Genomic DNA, 21,158 nt, shown 5'->3' with positions numbered 1-21,158 from the left:
TGTTAGTGCGAGAATCTATCTATCGATTGCGCCTGTATCTCACGGACGAGCAGCGTCGGCGTGGTTAGGTACGGAATTGACATTGTTAATGTAAGGGGTGGCTGGGTGCCCTTCCTGCCGCCACTCCGTATCCCCCAGAATAGAATGAGTATACCCCAGTTGTCTGCGCCTAGTGTAATCCATGGAATAGTGCGAACGTGTTTAGATGGTTCAAATGGTTCAAATGGCCCTGAACACTATGGGACTTGACTTCTAAGGTCATTAGTCCCCTATAACTTAGAACTACTTAAACCTAACTAACCTAAGGACATCACACACATCCATGCCCGAGGCAGGATTCGAACCTGCGACCGTGGCGGTCGCGCGGTTCGAGACAGTAGCACCTAGAACCGCTCGGCCATCCCGGCCGGCCGTATTAAGATGTCTGCGAGTCGTGTAACTGAGGCGGGACGTGAGACCAGCCCAGTATTCAACTAGGGGGATGAGGAAAACCGCCTAAAAACCACATCCAGACTGGCCGGCACACCGGGCCGCGTCGTTAAGTCGCCGAGCGGATTCGATCCCGGGACGGCGGGCCTAACCGAGTCCAGGATACAGCGCATTAGCACTCTCGGCTAAACAGGCGGGCCAGAATATTAGTACGAGAATATTGTTAAAATAATGTCGTATGCATATTTGCGTGAGATTGACGCACAGAACACTTCATATTGCTTCCCATTTATCGCGTAGGATAACGTCTTCTCGAACAAAATGTGACTTTGGTCAGATGTGTCCATCTGCCTCATCTTGAACATCACGTGAATTAGACAGCTCTGGTTGTCAGTACTTGGGGTTCGGGCATTAGGCGGTTGCAGTGGGGTGGAGCCAAGGACAGGCAACCGATGCGCGTGAATTGTTAAAAGCTGTATTTTCGTATGGTCATAACTACGCATTCTTAGAATTGTGGCACAAATTCTCGCTTGTGATCGATTGCTGGGACCGATATTTTATAAATATACCTTTTTTCATTAAAATATGAGGTCAGGTTATCGATATTTCCTGTCCGCCTTCTTAGATCAGTGATCAACGCGTCTGAATGCCATGCAGCAAGCCAAGGTTTGATTCCAGACCAGATAGAAGATTTTCTTAGTTCGGGGATTTGGTATTGTGTTGTCATCATAATTGACAAGCAAGTCGCCCAATATGGCGTTAACTTAAAAGACTTCCTAGGTAGAGACTCCTGTCAATCAATGCCACACAATCACTTCATTTCAGTGATGACTCCTAGCTAGCATTGCTCAGAATTCTTTTGTGAGTGCGTATCGAAAACTACAGCCCCGACTACGATCATTTCGTTTCAGTGGTATTTCCTTGTTAGGACCGCTCAGAATCCTTCTACGAAAGCGTACTCAGAAGTAGTGCCTCCTAACTTCTTCTATGAAAACTCTTAAAGCCTTTTGAATAAAACGAATGTTATTAACATTCTACATCTTTAATCTTCTTCTACATACTTACGTCTTATCTTAGTCACACTGACGATGAACACATTTCTCCCAGAGTAAGACCGGTTTGATGATAACGTCACTGTAGAATGTCTGACTTTGCTGATGTAACCACAACCTCACCTGTTCTTCAACCGCTTCATCCTGTCAAAATGAAGTTGTCGAAAATGTTTGAGTTTTGGAAACGGATGAAAGTCGATTGGGGCCAAATAGGGACTGTATGGAGGATGGCAGTAAACACAAAGTGTCGCACTTTCGCAGATGTCGCAGGGCTCGCGTGTGGTCTGGAATTGTCGTTCTGAAGGAGAGAGTGCTCCATGAGTGTAACAAAGTCTTCCAATTTGCACGCTGTTTCTCATGTACCGACATAGTTACGTTACACAGCGGCTCGTTACACGCAACAATTCGGAATCCTGTGGCGTCAAAGGTCTGCAAAGCTGTAGCCATGAAGGATAAAGACGTAGTATGTTAATAACGTTTGTTTGATTTAAAAAGTTTTAAGATTTCAGCATGTCGTTGTACCGTGTCCACTGAGCTACAGATTGCCCCTTAGTCAAGTCTAAGTATATTGTGCCTACAAAGGAACTCCCCAGCGCACCCTTCTCAGATTCAATCGTAATATGGCCCAGTGGATAGCCCTTAAAAAGCTGAACTCAGAGCAAGCACGAAAACACGAAAAAAGTGCAGTGAACCGTGAGAAAAGAAACAAAATAGAAACCGTGAGAGGCCCAAGTTCACCAAGTGCAATATCGAGCGAAGATGAGCAGGTGCGGCGTCGTGGTTAAGTGGGCGGGAAAGCGGACGAGCCGTCTACAAAACTCCCTCGTGCCATTTTATTCTTTTACGCAACATTAGGAAATGTCCGTCCTGTCACTGAAATTTTTGTTCTCTTTCTGTAGTCTTGGCAGTTTTTATATTACACATTTGTTATAAAGTGTAAGTCATGTGGTAAGAATACGTTACCGTCGCAAGTAAACGTGATGAATAATGAGAGAAGCCGGCCGCTGTGACCGAGCGGCACTAGGTGCTTCAGTCCGGAACCGCGCTGGTGCTACGGTCGCAGGTTCGGATCCTGCGTCGGTCATGGATGTGTGTGATGTCCTTAGGTTAGTTAGGTTTAAGTATTCTATGTCTAGGGGACTGATGACCTCAGATATTAAGTACCATAGTGCTTAGAGCCATTTGAAGCAATAGTGAGAGCAGGCGAGATACACCATAGACGGCTCACAGAAATGAAAACAGCAAACAAGCGAGAGTGAACTATGGTTCAAAATGGCTCTGAGCACTGTGGGACTTAACATCTATGGTCATCAGTCCCCTAGAACTTAGAACTACTTAAACCTAACTAAACTAAGGACATCACACAACACCCAGTCATCACGAGGCAGAGAAATGTGAACTTCAGTCTACTGACTGGTTTGATGCGGCCCGCCACGAATTCCTTTCCTGTGCTAACCTCTTCATCTCAGAGTAGCACTTGCAACCTACGTCCTCAATTATTTGCTTGACGTATTCCAATCTCTGTCTTCCTCTACAGTTTTTGCCCTCTACAGCTCCCTCTAGTACCATGGAAATCATTCCCTCATGTCTTAGCAGATGTCCTATCATCCTGTCCCTTCTCCTTATCAGTGTTTTCCACATATTCCTTTCCTCTCCGATTCTGCGTAGAACCTCCTCATTCCTTACCTTATCAGTCTACCTAATTTTCAACATTCTTCTATAGCACCACATCTCAAATGCTTCGATTCTCTTCTGTTCCGCTTTTCCCACAGTCCATGTTTCACTACCATACAATGCTGTACTCCAGACGTACATCCTCAGAAATTTGTTCCTCAAATTAAGGCCGGTATTTGATATTAGTAGACTTCTCTGGGCCAGAAATGCCTTTTTTGCCATAGCGAGTCTGCTTTTGATGTCCTCCTTGCTCCGACCGTCATTGGTTATTTTACTGCCTAGGTATCAGAATTCCTTAACTTCATTGACTTCGTGACCAATCCTGATGTTAAGTTTCTCGCTGTTCTCATTTCTACTACTTCTCATTACCTTCGTCTTTCTCCGATTTACTCTCAAACCATACTGTGTACTCATTAGACTGTTCATTCCGTTCAGCAGATCATTTAATTCTTCTTCACTTTCACTCAGTATAGCAATGTCATCAGCGAATCGTATCATTGATATCCTTTCACCTTGTATTTTAATTCCACTCCTGAACCTTTCCTTTATTTCCATCATTGCTTCCTCGATGTACAGATTGAAGAGTAGGGGCGAAAGGCTTCAGCCTTGTATTACACCCTTCTTAATACGAGCACTTCGTTCTTGATCGTCCACTCTTATTATTTCCTCTTGGTTGTTGTACATATTGTATATGACCCGTCTCTCCCTATAGCTTACCCCTACTTATTTCAGAATCTCGAACAGCTTGCACCACTTTATATTGTCGAACGCTTTTTCCAGGTCGACAAATCCTATGAAAGTGTCTTGATTTTCCTTTAGCCTTGCTTCCATTATTAGCCGTAACGTCAGAATTGCCTCTCTCGTCCCTTTACTTTTCCTAAAGCCAAACTGATCGTCACCTAGCGCATTCTCAATTTTCTTTTCCATTCTTCTGTATATTATTCTTGTAAGTAGCTTCGATGCATGAGCTGTTAAGCTGATTGTGCGATAATTTTCGCACTTGTCAGCTCTTGCCGTCTTCGGAATTGTGTGGATGATGCTTTTCCGAAAGTCAGATGGTATATCGCCAGACTCATATATTCTACACACCAACGTGAATAGTCGTTTTGTTACCACTTCCCCCAATGATTTTAGAAATTCTGATGTAATGTTATCCTCCAAAGTTCTTTTAAATTCCGATTCTAATACTGGATGCCCTATCTCTTCTAAATCGACTCCTGTTTCCTCTTCTATCACATCAGACAATTCTTCACCCTCATAGAGGCTTTCAATGTATTCTTTCCACCTATCTGCTCTCTCCTCTGCATTTAATAGTGGAGTCCCGTTGCGCTCTTAATGTTACCACCGTTGCTTTTAATGTCACCAAAGGTTGTTTTGAGTTTCCTGTATGCTGAGTCTGTCCTTCCGACAATCATATCTTTTTCGATGTCTTCACATTTTTCCTGCAGCCATTTCGTCTTAGCTTCCCTGCACTTCCTATTTATTTCATTCCTCAGCGACTTGTATTTCTGTATTCCTGATTTTCCCGGAACATCTTTGTACTTCCTCCTTTCATCAGTCAACTGAAGTATTTCTTCTGTTACCGATGGTTTCTTCGCAGCTACCTTCTTTGTACCTATGTTTTCCTTCCCAACTTCTGTGATGGCCCTTTTTAGAGATGTCCATTCCTCTTCAACTGTACTGCCTACTGCGCTATTCCTTATTGCTGTATCTATAGCGTTAGAGAACTTCAAACGTATCTCGTCATTCCTTAGTACTTTTGTATCCCACTTCTTTGCGTATTGATTCTTCCTGACTAATGTCTTGAACTTCAGCCTACTCTTCATCACCTCCATATTGTGATCTGAGTCTATATCTGCTCCTGGGTACGCCTTACAATCCAGTATCTGATTTCGGAATCTCTGTCTGACCATGATGTAATCTAATTGAAATCTTCCCCTATCTCCTGGCCTTTTCCAAGTACACCTCCTTCTCTTGTGATTCTTGAACAGGGTATTCGCTATTACTAGCTGAAACTTGTTACAGAACTCAATTAGTCTTTCTCCTCTATCATTCCTTGTCCCAAGCCCATATTCTCCTGTAACCTTTTCTTCTACTCCTTCCCCTACAACTACATTCCAGTCGCCCATGACTATTAGATTTTCGTCCCCCTTTACATACTGCATTACCCTTTCAACATCCTCATACACTTTCTCTTTCTGTTCATCTCCAGCTTGCGACGTGGGCATGTATACCTGAACTATCGTTGTCGGTGTTGGTCTGCTGTCGATTCTGATTAGAACAACCCAGTCACTGAAGTGTTCACAGTAACACACCCTCTGCCCTACGTTCCTATTCATAACGAATCCTACACCTGTTATATCATTTTCTGCTGCTGTTGATATTACCCGATACTCATCTGACCAGAAATCATTGTCTTCCTTCCACTTCACTTCACTGACCCCTTCTATATCTAGATTGAGCCTTTGCATTTCCCTTTTCAGATTTTCTAGTTTCCCTACCACGTTCAAGCTTCTGACATTCCACGCCCCGACTCGTAGAACGTTATCCTTTCGTTGGTTATTCAATCTTTTTCTCATGGTAACCTCCCACTTGGCAGTCCCCTCCCGGGTGAACTATGTTACAACAAAGAAATTTAATGGTCAAAAATTCAATAAACAAACGCAACTTCAAGAACATTAGAAACATACGTTTTGGCAGACCATAGAGAAATTGCGTGACTGTGAAACTGTTGCGCTCATTTATTTCAGGTTAAATAACAAACTGTTATGTTTTCATAATTTGCTTGGGAGTGATCACATTCACATTCATATGGACAGCTAAATCGGGCAAGGAGGCATGTCTCACTTAGTTACCAGGCGTGCAAATTAGGTGCGTCGCTGAGAGATTCCTATCAATGACACACTTACTGTCAATAACACTGCGTGTGACAGATTAGACGTGTTTTCCGCTGGACGAGTCGGTTGACTTGTCGCCTCGTCATCAAACGTTTGCGGTTCCCAATCGAAAGCCACTTTCTTTCAATGGACTCGCATTCGGGAGGACGACGGTCCAATCCCGCGACCGGCCATCCTGATTTAGGCTTTCCGTGATTTCCCTAAATCTCTTCAGGCAAATGCCGGGAAGGTTTCTTGGAAAACGGCACTGTCAATTTCCTTACCCATCCTTCCCAAATCCGATGAGGCCGATGACCTCGCAGTTTGGTCTCCATCCCCAAAACAACCAACCCACCACTTCCTTTCGGTTGCTAATAGCGTAGTTGTGCAAAATCAACTCTCATTGGCCGCTTCATTACACCTCGCTGTTGCAAACGGACGATACACCACGCCACAGATACGAATTTGAACACAGCGAACAACGCGCGAGGGGTGGGGGGAAGAGTGGGGGGAGGCACAAGGGAAGTTTGAACACAGCACGGCTGCTTGGACTTTCAACCCCGTGACCGCTTAACCACGACTCCGTCGTTCTTTTGGCCTGCTCTATATTGCACTTCTTGTCCTTGGATCGTTCATTGTTCTACTTTGATTTTTTTTTAACAATTCAGTACACCTTCTTCCTGTTTCCATGCTTGATCTGTATTCAGTTTTTGTCGGGCTGTCCACTTGGCGCTCTCCCACTAAATCTGAGCGGGGGTGCAATGGGGGAGTTTCCCTTCTTAGGATAACACAGAATCCGTCCAGTGCTAAAAGGTGTTTTTTGGAGACATTTTGCCACGTTTAAGCTGACGTGTCTCGTCTTACCGGCAGCGCCCGAGATCTTCGAGTGCGCGGCGGACGCGTGCCTGGGCTACGGCCCGCCGGTGGACTGGTGGTCGCTGGGCGTGGTGGCGTTCGAGGCGCTGTGCGGCGCGCGGCCCTTCGACATCCACTCGGGCACCTCCGTGGCCGAGGTGCGCGCGCTGCTGCAGCGCGGCGCCGCACTGCCCGCCGCCTGGTCGCCCAGCACCCGCGAGCTGGTCGCCGCGGTCAGTACCACTACTACTCTATACCTGCCTGCCTGCTTGAACGACAGTGTTACCATTTGCCGTTGCACCACCCTCGACATACATTAAGAAACCCTGATTTCTGTGCAGCTGTACGTAACACAACTGAGTTCTAACTTCTAAGGCCGTGGTTCCCAACCCGGGAGTAATCACCCCATGAGGAGTTAAATGAATTTTCTGAGGGTTGAAAACCAAACAATTCGACTCTGCTTCAGTCACGAAACTAAATAAATTTCAAAAGTGCATTACTATTAGAAAACTTTTCTAAGACTTTAATATTGATTATATAAGTTATCAATAACCACATTAATCCAGTGAAGGTTACGGGTTCCTCACGTAGTCCACCCACTAAACAAAAAAGTTGCACTTTGTCCCGCATGTGCAGTGCGGGGTAGCCGCGCGGTCTAGGGCGCACTGCCACGGTTCGCGCGGCTCCCCCCGTCTAAGGTTCGAGTCCTCCCTCGGGCATAGGTGTGTGTGTTCTCCTTAGCGTAAGTTGGTTTAAGTTAAATTAAATAGTGCTTAAGTCTAGGGACCGACGACCTCAGCAATTTGGTCCCATAGTATCTTACCACAAATGTCAGTATGCTGACGATAAAAGTGAGACGTATACGTAACAAATGCTAAAATCTAAGGAAAATGTCTTGTACAATTTGCAGTCATCCAGAAATTGGTTTATTACTCCCTTCGTAACAGATAAATGAATTAACTGACAGCACGACACAACAGTGACTACGTAACACCGTACACAGTATTATTGTTATTATTATTAGAGTGGTTAGACAGAAAACAGTAACAGCCTGAAGTAGTCCAATTTCTGCCAAGGAGTCCAGCAGTCAACTAGTTCACAAACAGTAACCATAGTCCACATATCTGAGCTTGTCTGAGTTTAAATGGGATTACAGTGTGCAGGTCAATGACGGGCCGAGAGGTGTAATGCAGGAGAACTATGTTTTGTGACAAGTATCTACCGTCACTGTGGACAGTTAGCCTTCTTATCTGAGAAGAAGTGAAAAGTACTTGCGATGCAGCACGAATTCCTTCACCATTCGTTCTAACACTCCCACCCCCCCCCCCCCCCCCCCACACACACACACACAGAAACACACAAACTAAATATCACTCATGTGTTTCGAGAATAGTCTTTCATTCTATAATTTAGGTAGATGCTTAAGTTGGTGATAATGTGACTGATTGGGGGGGGGGGGGAGGATATCGGAGCGGAGGGGCATGGGGGCGGCAGGGGTACTAGCTAATGTCTGTCTGCACTCGGTGGTAATGGTCTATGAAAGGTTGGGAACCACTGTTTTAAGGTATAGTGTACGAAGGAATGTAAGCAAATGACGCTCCAGACACACATTTTCAGGTAACAGCAAGAATAAGTGAGGTGCTCGGATCTGCATAACAGTGAGTGACATTAAGTAAATTTTACAGGAAAGACACATAAAGATTCAAAAAAACTCATAAATCAAGTGATGGGCATTAGAGGTAAGTTTAATCCATTAAAATGTGCTATATACGTTAAAATTTTCTTGGCACTTGAAATGGAACACTTTCAATTACTGCACGTAGAGAGAAACACTACCATGTACAACAAATGCATGTGATTCTGCCGCTTGTCACTGTATATCACTAAAGGGTCAGTGACAACATTTGGTTTCACTGATCACAATTAACTTTGCTCTCAGCATAACCTATGACACTTCCAACAATTACTTCAGATTCATCGACCTTTTACGCGGCTTCGTACTGAGTCAGGGGTAAATAAGATCCGTGATGCATCGCTCATGCCTTATTCGCTGGTATCCAGCAATCATGATCCCCAGCGCAAGAAGCAATACGTAACAGCAGATCCTCCTCCCTCCAACGTAACAAACTATTGCAATTAAGTTTCCGCTCCTTCCTCTTCAAAAGACCAGTCATAACAGCGACCTTTTAAAATTGTGACCTACTGTCACGCTCAGTGAGCAATAATAACAAAATATAAATGACTGCACGCCAAAGTCGCACTAGCAGACATATTCGACGGCTACTGTAACTGTAGCCTCAACGCTGGTTACTGCAGTACAATTTTTTATGATACGGTACCCTGTATTGTATTGAACTAGGGACCTAGAAACGACGGAGAAGCTTCGTCCCCGCCTTAGCCCTCAGTGGTACACAACCCCACAACAGGCTACAGCAGTCCACTCACCCCACCGCCGCCCCACACCGAACCCAGTGTTATTGTGCGGTTCGGCCCCAGTGAAAACCCCCCCCCCCCACCCCTCCATTGGGGAACGTCTCACACGAGACGAGTGTAGCCCCAAATGTTTGCGTGGTAGAGGAATTACGGTGTACGCTTACGAGAAGATAGTGTTTGCGCAGCTTTAGCCGACATAGTGTAACTGAAGCGGAATAAGGGGAACCAGCCCGCATCCACCGAGGCAGATGGAAAACCGGCTTAAAAACTATCCACAGACTGTCCGGCACACCGGACCTCGATACTAATCCGCCGCGCGAATTCGTGCCAGGGACCGGCACGCCTTCCCGCTCGGAGAGCAGTGCGTTAGACCGCACGGATAACAGGGCGGCTGAACCATACTTTACTTGGAAACCTTTTATGTGAACCAACTAACACTTGCCGAGGAAGCCTACGCACTTGTATTTAAGAATTTATCCCACCGCTCATAGTCCTATTAAATATTAGTATTGTTCAAGAGTATTCTATGTACTGCACCGTTATGATAAAGAACATAGTCATGTTCTTTCTAATGGCATTTGACGTAACTACATTTTTTATGCTTAGGGCAAGGTGGTGTAATTCCGATCATTTCCGACAAATGCTATTGTAGCTCGGAACCTATTGAAGAAAGAAGTAACTTAAATTATGGCACTTGTCCCTTGATGTTTAATGAATATGTAACAAAAATATTACACCATTGCAAGTGTTGGTTTGAACACAAGAAAAGGTGGAAGAATAGAGTAGAGTTATTTGAATATGTATCACATTAGATACAATTGTGATCACTTCTTGATACAGTTCTTATCATTGACATCTTCCACATCAAAATCACTGTTTCCCTCTGGCACCAATGCAAGCTTCGTGATATCAAACATTACATTTTTAAAGCGTATACAGCCACGCTGCGGAGGTTTTCCAGATTTTCGTCTCAAATGAGTCGAACTGATGCCTGTGTTTTCTTTTTCGGAAAGATTCTTTTTTCTCTGGAGTTGGCTAAATGTCCTTGACAATATCGTGCTGAGAAATCGTACTTGATGCTGGTGTTACGGTCTTCAGTTACTTTTTTTAAAGATATGCTCTCTTCTCCGATAATGCTGGTAGTAGCTTGATTGGTGGGGGTCTAAGGACCACGTGCCTCGAACAACGTTCTCCTCGGGAACAACGTCTTTGCAGAAGGGCATTATTCCTGTGCACTGGAAACCCTTGACTACACACCCAGCAGATACAGTTTTGCTCCAGGCATTACAGAAAATAGTACACATTCTTTGTTCTGTAATGCTTTCATTGGGGTTTCAATGAATCCACTTAGTTCTATTTCTGTGACATTGAACCCTTAGAGCCTTGAAAAAAAGTTCTGTCTAATGGCTGTAGTACATGAGTAATGTGTGGAGACAATCCCAAAAGTTTTGTCCCATTTTCCCGAGAGGACTCTACAGCATGTAAGCTGGTATGACTGCCATGGTTGACAATAATAAAAACTGTAATACCACCCACTGTTTCGTATTTCTCGAAGGGTCCAAGCCACATCATAAACAGTTCTTCATTGATGTAATAAGACTCACTCATCTCCGTAATTGAACTAGGAGGTAAACCGTCTTCAAATTCAGAATGTTTCCCTTTGAAAATTACCAGTAGTGGTAAATATGTGCAACATGCATCCATGCTTGTAGCAATAGTCACATTTTATACTCTTTCCACATTTGTCAATGAAACAATTTCTTGCTTACCGTTACAACTAACTATTTTTGGGGGTCTGTTGTTAAGAGGAAATTCGGACTCATCCATATTATAAATACACCCCGTTTATCAGACAAAACATTCCCTTTAACATGTCTTCCAAATTCTGGAAATATTTAACTTTATTTAAGCCTTCAGTTCTGGCTCGTGAAAGACCCTCGGGTTTTCGCAGGCTAAGGTTAAAGTGCCTCTTAATAAATCCTGTAAACCAGTGAGTCAAGCAACCTTACATTATAAGTTCCAGGTATGTTTCAAATTATTTTTCTCAGCCAACTGAAATGCAGCTGTTCGTAATTGGCGTGGCGACAGACCTAATACTCGCTGTTCTAGAAAATTTGGAAATTTCTAGTAAGGTCTTATGGAACCAAACTGCTGAGGTCATCGGTCCCTAAGCTTACGCACTACTCAATCTAACTTAAACTAACTTACACTAAGAACAACTAAGGACAACACACACACCCATGCCCGAGGGAAGACTCGAACCTCCGATTTTCCTTGGATTTCACACGTCCTGCTCGCCCTCCTTCCCCCTCCCTCCCCCCACACACAAAACTGTGAGGCCCATTGGAAAGGCCTCAAGTAACGTAAACAAAGCCATCACCGACTGGAGCTATGGTGAACTCTCACAAACTCAGTCTCCATCCGAAAACAGCCATATGAGTAACTATCCATACACAAGACGACCGAACTCTGCTCTACACAGTTGTTAAAACGCAGGACTGTGCCTAGGAATACAAAACACTCAAGAAAGTGGAGAATGAAACTACAAAAGGCAATGGTAGAACTAATTAAGTATCTTCTATTTAGAAGTTCGTTAATTCACAAACGAGAGCTGTGTTCTCCTGTGGTCCTGATGGAACGAAGAGTGGCACCTAACCTTCGATTAAGTACCAGACGCATGTATTTTCGTACGTTAATTAGGGAGACAAAGAAGAACCGTCGAACTATCCATCACTCGAGACATTGATCACATTGGTAACAGACCCACAGCCTTCCTCAGTGTAGAAACCAGGAGTCACGTTTGTGTTAGGGGATATCATATTCAGCGTTTTTCGATGAACTGTCTCCATATTTTTCTGTTAAATTTTGTGATAAATCTAAAACCAATAAACTTCTGTGAGTTTGTCATAGAATGTACTAATGTGACCACATTAAATTTGTTTTAATATGAATTTGTTTTGGTATACACTGTGGGATGAAAATGATGCAGCTAAGAAAAGAGAATGCCCAAAAGTAATAAGAGGTGAACTAACATAAAAATTATAACCGTCTGTAATTCATTATTCTGTTACTACCATTGTCTTATTGCATACTTCTGATCATTTGTGTAGATTTTAGCACTATCGGTAAAAGACACAGTAGTATGTTCATTGTCGCAGATATCGCCATCCCCCCCCCCCCTTGTATAAAATGGCTTACACTAGTTCTGAAGCCAATATAAGCGCCATCTCTGGGATCTGAAAGTTTTGTAAGCCTATTAATCTTTGTTTTGACTTACATTCCAGCTGGGTACGAAAATTTTATGTGATCAAATCTTCTTTTTGCTTATACCGTAACAAAGCAAGGTGGTAGAAAAATCCAATAGTATAAAATTTTGGAAAAAATACTATTTTCGCAATTTCTTCTCTTGATAGAGTATTCCAGTAGGGCTGTGTGCATTATAGCATTCACCAGTAGGTGAGTAGTATCGGCTATGGGTGATATTGGGAACATTCATATTGGATACCATTCACCGACTTACCCTTCTGTTTTCTCTTGTTTTTCTCCCTATTTTGTTAATCTAATATACTGCCATTAACGGTTCTGTTTAACTGAAAAAGTTTCGAATATGAAGAAAAGGGAGACGTGGGCCACATGAATTCTTCAAGCTGGTTGTTGTGCTGTTTAAAATAAAGAAACGGAAACACTGAAAAAGGAGTAAGTGCTTGAAGTACTAATATCAACTGTTAGTGACACTAGAGATATAAGAAAGATGAAAATGAAGAAGCTATAGTAGATTAAAAGAAGCTCGGGAGAAAACCAGTGGAGACAGAAGAATCGGAGCTTCTTGATTACTGCACTGATATGGAAAATAACTTTCTAGGCCTTACTGGAAATCACATGATGTCGATGTCGCTCCACCTAGCTGGTCGAAAGTGGTTGGCTTTCTCCAATTTTTCCCCAAGAGGACAATTAGACTATCAAACACACCTTTTCACAGTCTTTCAAGAGCTATGATCTTATTGTTTATGGAACAAAACATCAGTTTTTTCTCAATCCGGAAAACAGAACTAAAAAAAGTACTATTCTATCCTGTTTTCAATATGAAGGAGACAGTGATCACAACTGTACAATCCAAAGCTGTGCAAGTGATTCCTTTCAGTGGCAAATCTATGGTTCACGGGCTGTCATCAGAGAGGGAGTCTCAATACTATCATCACCTACATGTCGGCTACTGATCAGGTTGTTCTCCAGTGATAGTTCCCCGTTTTCCCCAAGACATGAACCAAACGACAGGGACTCCTCTTGGAGCCATTCCAGTGTTTTCATTCATCAGGTTACATCCAATACGATCTATTCTGTCAGTGAATGAAACATTCTGCTCCTTTTCTGAAACTTTGAGCCAAATATCTTGTTGTTTTAGACAGAAACTATGCACAGTCCAGAAGTCATCGACCAGTTAAAAGTTGTTACTCCAGCACATACGTGTATCTTATTTTTAGAAAAAATACATACATCAAAAAAAGGTTTCCATCACCTTGGTTCCTAGAGTTCCGGAACCTGACAGAAAATTGGAACAGAAAACAAAATAAACATCATTTCTGCCCTTTTTATTGCTCATGAAAACCATACATTGTACACTCCTGGAAATTGAAATAAGAACACCGTGAATTCATTGTCCCAGGAAGGGGAAACTTTATTGACACATTCCTGGGGTCAGATACATCACATGATCACACTGACAGAACCACAGGCACATAGACACAGGCAACAGAGCATGCACAATGTCGGCACTAGTGCAGTGTATATCCACCTTTCGCAGCAATGCAGGCTGCTATTCTCCCATGGAGACGATCGTAGAGATCCTGGATGTAGTCCTGTGGAACGGCTTGCCATGCCATTTCCACCTGGCGCCTCAGTTGGATCAGCGTTCGTGCTGGACGTGCAGACCGCGTGAGACGACGCTTCATCCAGTCCCAAACATGCTCAGTGGGGGACAGATCCGGAGATCTTGCTGGCCAGGGTAGTTGACTTACACCTTCTAGAGCACGTTGGGTGGCACGGGATACATGCGGACGTGCATTGTCCTGTTGGAACAGCAAGTTCCCTTGCCGGTCTAGGAATGGTAGAACGATGGGTTCGATGACGGTTTGGATGTACCGTGCACTATTCAGTGTCCCCTCGACGATCACCAGTGGTGTACAGCCAGTGTAGGAGATCGCTCCCCACACCATGATGCCGGGTGTTGGCCCTGTGTGCCTCGGTCGTATGCAGTCCTGATTGTGGCGCTCACCTGCACGGCGCCAAACACGCATACGACCATCATTGGCACCAAGGCAGAAGCGACTCTCATCGCTGAAGACGACACGTCTCCATTCGTCCCTCCATTCACGCCAGTCGCGACACCACTGGAGGCGGGCTGCACTATGTTGGGGCGTGAGCGGAAGACGGCCTAACGGTGTGCGGGACCGTAGCCCAGCTTCATGGAGACGGTTGCGAATGGTCCTCGCCGATACCCCAGGAGCAACAGTGTCCCTAATTTGCTGGGAAGTGGCGGTGCGGTCCCCTACGGCACTGCGTTGGATCCTACGGTCTTGGCGTGCATCCGTGCGTCGCTGCGGTCCGGTCCCAGGTCGACGGGCACGTGCACCTTCCGCCGACCACTGGCGACAACATCGATGTACTGTGGAGACCTCACGCCCCACGTGTTGAGCAATTCGGCGGTACGTCCACCCGGCCTCCCGCATGCCCACTATACGCCCTCGCTCAAAGTCCGTCAACTGCACATACGGTTCACGTCCACGCTGTCGCGGCATGCTACCAGTGTTAAAGACTGCGATGGAGCTCCGTATGCCACGGCAAACTGGCTGACACTGACGGCGGCGGTGCACAAATGCTGCGCAGCTAGCGCCATTCGACGGCCAACACCGCGATTCCTGGTGTGTCCGCTGTGCCGTGCGTGTGATCATTGCTTGTACAGCCCTCTCGCAGTGTCCGGAGCAAGTATGGTGGGTCTGACACACCGGTGTCAATGTGTTCTTTTTTCTATTTCCAGGAGTGTATATTGTACCACCATACGGCGAGACCTTGAGAGGCGGTGGTTCAGATTGCTGTACACATCGGTAACTCTAATACCCAGCAGCACGTCCTCTTGCATTGATGCATGCCTGTATTCGTCGTGGCATACTACCCGCAAGTTCATCAAGGCACTGTTGGTCTAGATTGTACCATTCCTGCCCACTTTGGTGGCCGAGCGGTTCTAGGCGCTTTAGTCTGGAACCGCGCGACCGCTACGATCGCAGGTTCGAATCCTGCCTCGGGCATGGATGTGTGTGATGTCCTTAGGTTAGTTAGGCTTAAGTAGTTCTCAGTTCTATTGGTCTTATGACCTCAGATATTAAGTCCCATAGTGCTCAGAGCCATTTGAGCCATTGTTTTGTCCCATTCCTCAATAGCGATTCGGCTTAGATCTCTCAGAGTGGTTGGTGGGTCACGTCGTCCGTAAACAACCCTTATCAATCTACCCCAGGCATCTTCGATAGAGTTCATGTCTGGAAAACATGCTGGCTATCCTAGTCAAGCGATGTCGTTATCCCGAAGAAAGTCATTCACAAGATGTGCATGATGGGGTCCCAAATTGTCGTCCATGAAGACGAACGCCTTGCTCATATGCTGCTGATATGGTTGCACTATCGGTCGGAGGGTGGCATTCACGATCGTACAGCCGTTAGGGCGCCTTCCATGACCACCAGCGGCGTACGTCGGCCCCACATAATGTCACCCCAAAACAGCAGGGAACATCCACTTTGCTGCACTCGCTGGACAGTGTGTCTAAGGTGTTCAGCCTGACCGGGTTGCCTCCAAACACGTCTCCGACGATTGTCTGGTTTAAGGCATATGTGACACTCATCGGTGAAGAGAATGTGATGCCAATCCTGAACGGTCCATTCGGCGTGTTGTTGGACCCATCTGTACCGCGCTGTATGCTGTAGTGGCTGCAAAGATAAATCTTGAAAGGACGTTGTGTGATGTTGAGCATCATGCAGCTTATTGCGCACAGTTTGAGTCATAACATAACGTCCCGTGGCTGCACGGAAAGCATTATTCAACATGATGGCGTTGCTGTCAGCGTTCCTCCGAGCCATAATCCGTAGGTGTATATTGTCCACGGCAGTAGTAGCCCTTGGACGAACTGAGTGAGAGATGTCAACCACAGTTCCTGTCTCTCTGTATCTCCTCCATGTTCGAACAACATCGATTTGGTTCACTCCGAGACGCATGGACACTTCTCTTGTTGAGAGCCCTTCCTGGCACAAAGTAACAATGCGGACGTGATCGAGCCGTGGTATTGACCGTCTAGGCATGGTTGAACTACAGACAACACGAACTGTGTGCCTCCATCCTTGTGGTATGACCGGAACTGATCGGTGATCGGACCCCTTCCATGTAATAGGCGCTGCCCATGTATGGTTGTTTACATCTTTGGCCGGGTTTAGTGATATTTCTGAACTGTCACAGGAGGCTGTGTCTGTGATACAATATCCACAGTCAACGTCTATCTTCAGGAGTTCTGGAAACCGGGGTGATGCAAAACTTCTTTTGATGTGTGTAGCTGATGGTGGTTAGTCGGAAGCAGTACCCTCGTGTCATCGAAAAGTGTAAGAACGTACTAGAAAATCGATTCAGCTAGCATAGACAGTCATCATGCATTACAATACCACGATAACAGAACCTTTCATTCTAACCAGGGGAAAAGTTCTATTGCATAACTGAGAAAAAGTTCCTCGCAATAGTATTAAACACTTACTCATATGAGACATATTCTCAGATGTCTTCACAGTCAAAAAGAGATTACTCTATATATACTAAGATAAGCAGCTAAGGGTATTCATTTCATTGTAATTTCATTCTAACGAGCTGCATGGTCACCGATAGTATCTGTTCTTTCGGACATGTCCGACAGAACAGATACCATCTTAATATATATATAGTTAAGGCTCACCGGCCACTTGACCATCTTCTTCTTCTGTGCGAATGCACAAACAGTGCCCGAACTCTTACGGGAATCGGCAACGCGGCGCGAGTAATGAGTATAATGGGCGGGAGCACTACGAATGTAGTGCGGGACAATACATTGAGAATGTGGTTTTCGAGTGCGGGACAATACATTGAGAATGTGGGTTACGCGGGAGGCGTGCCAGAGATAAATCCCTGCAATTGCGCTAACCTCTGTGTCCTCGGTGGCTCAGATGGATAGAGCGTCTGCCATGTAAGCAGGAGATCCCGGGTTCTAGTCCCTGTCGGGGCACACATTTTCACCTGTCCCAGTTGACGTATGTCAACGCCTGTAAGCAGCTAAGGGTGTTAATTTCATTGTAAGAAATTACTCGTTGCAACGGTCGTTTGGAAGAGACGACCCTGTTATTTACACTACTACAGGTCACATTTCAGTTATTGATAAAAGTTATTAATCATATCGGCAGGCAAGAAAGAGATGCCGTGGACAATTTCGTATTAACAAGTGCTTTATTAAAATGAATGTTCGCTTAATAATTTCAGAAAAGAGCGGAAAAACACAAATGAACCTTTTCCCGTTATATTGCCACAGGATTTTTTATCTTTATTATCAAACTCATTAATTAAAAATGCTCTTTGTGCACCAATTTATCGGCAATGCGGCAACAGCAGCAATAAAAGGCAAAAGGAAGAACTCCGATATACTAGATTATTGCTCAACATTTAGCTGTAATACAGCACTATCACTGGTACAATGTATAAATATCTTTCAGATTGATTATCTACAAAAAGTCTTTACTCAAGAAATTAGATTTCTATTAGAAAGGAAGATTAAGAATAAAAATGGTACATAATCCTTTGGAAGCTCCGAGACATCTGTACATCAGTTTTTTTCTGACGATCTTGAAATGGCAAAAAGGTACAACGAAGTTAGCAGAGCGCTTTTGGTGAAGAAACAGAATTGAACAAATGCTCCCTTAAAATTAGGAAACGTCTGTATAACGACTACGTAATTTAATTACACGTCATCTAATTTTCAAGATTGATTCAAAAACGCAAAACAACTGTACTTTGCACTAAACACGTTTCACAAATGTTACATATTCCTTATGTGAGAATACAGATCTTTGATATTATTTTACTCTGTCTTTAGATTCATGTCTAACGACATGGAAATCATGTAAGAGTTCTCAAATCACGATGGACGAAACTGAAAGTTAGTCGTCGGAAAAGGCGCTCTTATGACAGACGTCAGAAATCCGAAAGACAGTGAACTGACAGTTAAGATGATGTGTAGGTGTCCACTGACATAAACTAGTTAAAACACAACGATATAGAGCAGATTAATTTGTCACATCAAAACTTGTCGTTCATTATTAATGTTTCTCTTTTGTGTGCAATATGTACTAATTAAACATCAAGCTTAAACTTTTCTTTGGTTGTCGTGCGAGCTGTCCTTGAGTTCATAATTCGAAACTTATGAGTTGCAATTACAGAATGTCTTTGAACACTAACTGACTGTCGGTGTAGTTATTTGTAAAACCGTTAGTTGCGTCCTTTGAGGCCGGTCATAAGTTGTAATTCAATCATCTCTTAACACAAATATACTTCATTTGTTTGGCTATGGTGCCCAAGGCCGTTTTACTTAAAGTATTTGAAAATTAGTCTTAGCGGCTGCTAGAAATATTCATTCCGTCATAAGCATATCATTTCATCGGTATAAAATATCACATGTGTTTACTTCCTCGGCTTATTAACTTCTTACATCCAGAAGGATCGTCTGCATGCAAATTTGTCAGGTATTCTAGATATTATGACGAGTGTTTTGTGTCCCTTTCGCTTGCGGCTCTCGATATTTTTTTATGTAAAACACGATTGAATGTTGCACCACTAGTGTTTCGTTACTACTCTCTGATTAAATGTTTGTATGGTTACGTCTAGTCAGACAAACTTAAATAAATATTAGTGGTGCTATATTTGGTCGAACCAACGTCGCAACTAGATGATGATATCGAACGAATAATTCAATATATAAAGCTAGATGAAAATCTAATAACACAGTTGTACGGGAAGGAATAGAAGAAACAGTTACTATGTAATATTCACTTGGAAGAAGGAATGAGACAAGAGAAAAACTGAGTTGTGCAATAAATTTCAGATGATAATCACGTATGTTCTGTTCAAGAATCGTAAGAGGATGAGTTATATTCGGAAAAGACCCGGAGACACGGGAAGACTTCAGATATATTAAATCATGGCTAGACACAGATAGCGAAATCAGATATTGTTCAGATCACAATTTACGAAGGATGAAGAGAAGGCTCAAGTTTAAGAGAATCGTCTGGAGAAAGCAGTGTGGAAGGAAGTGGGATACTGAAGTACTGAGGAATGGTGAGATACGTTTGAAGTTCACTAAGGATGAGTAAGCTGCGATAACGAATGCAACAGTGGGCAGTTCATTGAAGACCAGTGGTCTTCTCTAAAAACGTGAACACAGATGATGGACTGCCATAGGTACAAGGACGATAACGCTGATGCAACCTTAGGTAACAAAAGAAATACTTCAAATGATCTATGGAAGAATGAAGTACTAAAGCATTCAGCGAAAGATAGAAACACATCATTATGAGTTACTTAGGAATGAAATGGATACAAGAAAAGGTGAAGAAATCGAAAAAGTAACTATCGTCGGGATGACAGACCCAGTATGTTGAAAGTTTAAAAGAACTTTCAGTGAAATTAAAAGCGAGGGTAGAAACATTAAGACTGCGAAGGGAATTTCACTGTAAACGCAGAGGAAAGAGTAAATGGAAGACCTCTACGAGAGAGAGAGAGAGAGAGAGCTTGTCTTTTGACTTGACAGAAGAACAAATTGTAGTCGATATGGAAGTCCTATGGGATGTGTTATTACAGTCGGAATTTAGAAGACCTCTGAAAGACATGAGAACAATAAAGCAGGCGGAACTGATAACCAAACAACTGTTCAAGTTTTTGTTTAGAATCTAAGGCACAAACGACGTATCATCAGACTTTCGGAAAAATATCATCCACACAATTACGAAGACAGCAAGGACAAATACGTGCGAAAACTATCGCACAATCAGCTTAACATACCATGCATCCAAGAAGCTGATACGAGTAATACATAGAATAATTGAAAAGAAAATTGAGGATCTGTTAGATAACGACCAGTCTGGCTTTAGAAAAGGTGAAGGCATAATGGAGACAGATCTGACTTTGAGCTTGATAATACAAGCACAATTAAAGAAAAATCGAGATAAGCTAATAGGACTGTCGATCTAGAAAGAGCGTCCTACAGTGTGAAATGGTGCAAGATTTTTGAAATTATCAGATAAGTAGGAGTAAGCTACAGGGAAAGAGAGATCTATACAATGTATACAAGAACAAAGAGGAAGGAATAAGACTGGAAGAGAAAGAACGATGTGTCTGTATTAGAAAAGGTGTAAGCCTGTGATGAAGTCTTTCGCCCCTACTGTTGATTCTAAACACCGAAGAAGCAATGACGGAAACAAAAGAAAGGTTGAAGAGTGGAACTCAAATTCAAAGCAAATGGATGTCAATGATAATATTCGCTGATGACGTTGCCATCCTCATTGAAAGTGAAGAACAACAGCAGGATGTGTTGAATGGAATGAACAATGTAATGAGTGATGATTATGGACAAATCGAAGAAAGACGAAGGTAATGAGAAGTAGCAGAATTAAGAATAGAGAGAAACAGTTGGGGATCATGAAGTAGACCAAGATACCTTGGGCTCTAAATAACACATGATGGACGAATCAAGGAGGACATAACAAACAGATTCTAGGACAGGCAAAGAGGG

The 21,158-nt window shown here is 43.6% G+C and overlaps 1 protein-coding gene across 1 annotated transcript in view; it reads left to right on the top strand.

The window, feature by feature from the left end:
- LOC124606990 (serine/threonine-protein kinase 32A) overlaps positions 1-21,158 on the top strand; it is a 591,434-nt gene that overhangs the window by 530,291 nt on the left and 39,985 nt on the right. Inside the window, exon 7 of the mRNA XM_047139129.1 lies at positions 6,902-7,119. Within this exon, the coding sequence (XP_046995085.1) occupies positions 6,902-7,119 (218 nt within the window). The remainder of the gene's footprint in view (positions 1-6,901; positions 7,120-21,158) is intronic.

The sequence above is a fragment of the Schistocerca americana genome, chromosome 3, assembly GCF_021461395.2.
Source record: "Schistocerca americana isolate TAMUIC-IGC-003095 chromosome 3, iqSchAmer2.1, whole genome shotgun sequence".
NCBI classification, from domain to species: domain Eukaryota; kingdom Metazoa; phylum Arthropoda; class Insecta; order Orthoptera; family Acrididae; genus Schistocerca; species Schistocerca americana.
The sequence above is the reverse complement of the archived record's forward strand: the minus strand, read 5'-3'. Positions and strand labels throughout refer to the sequence as shown.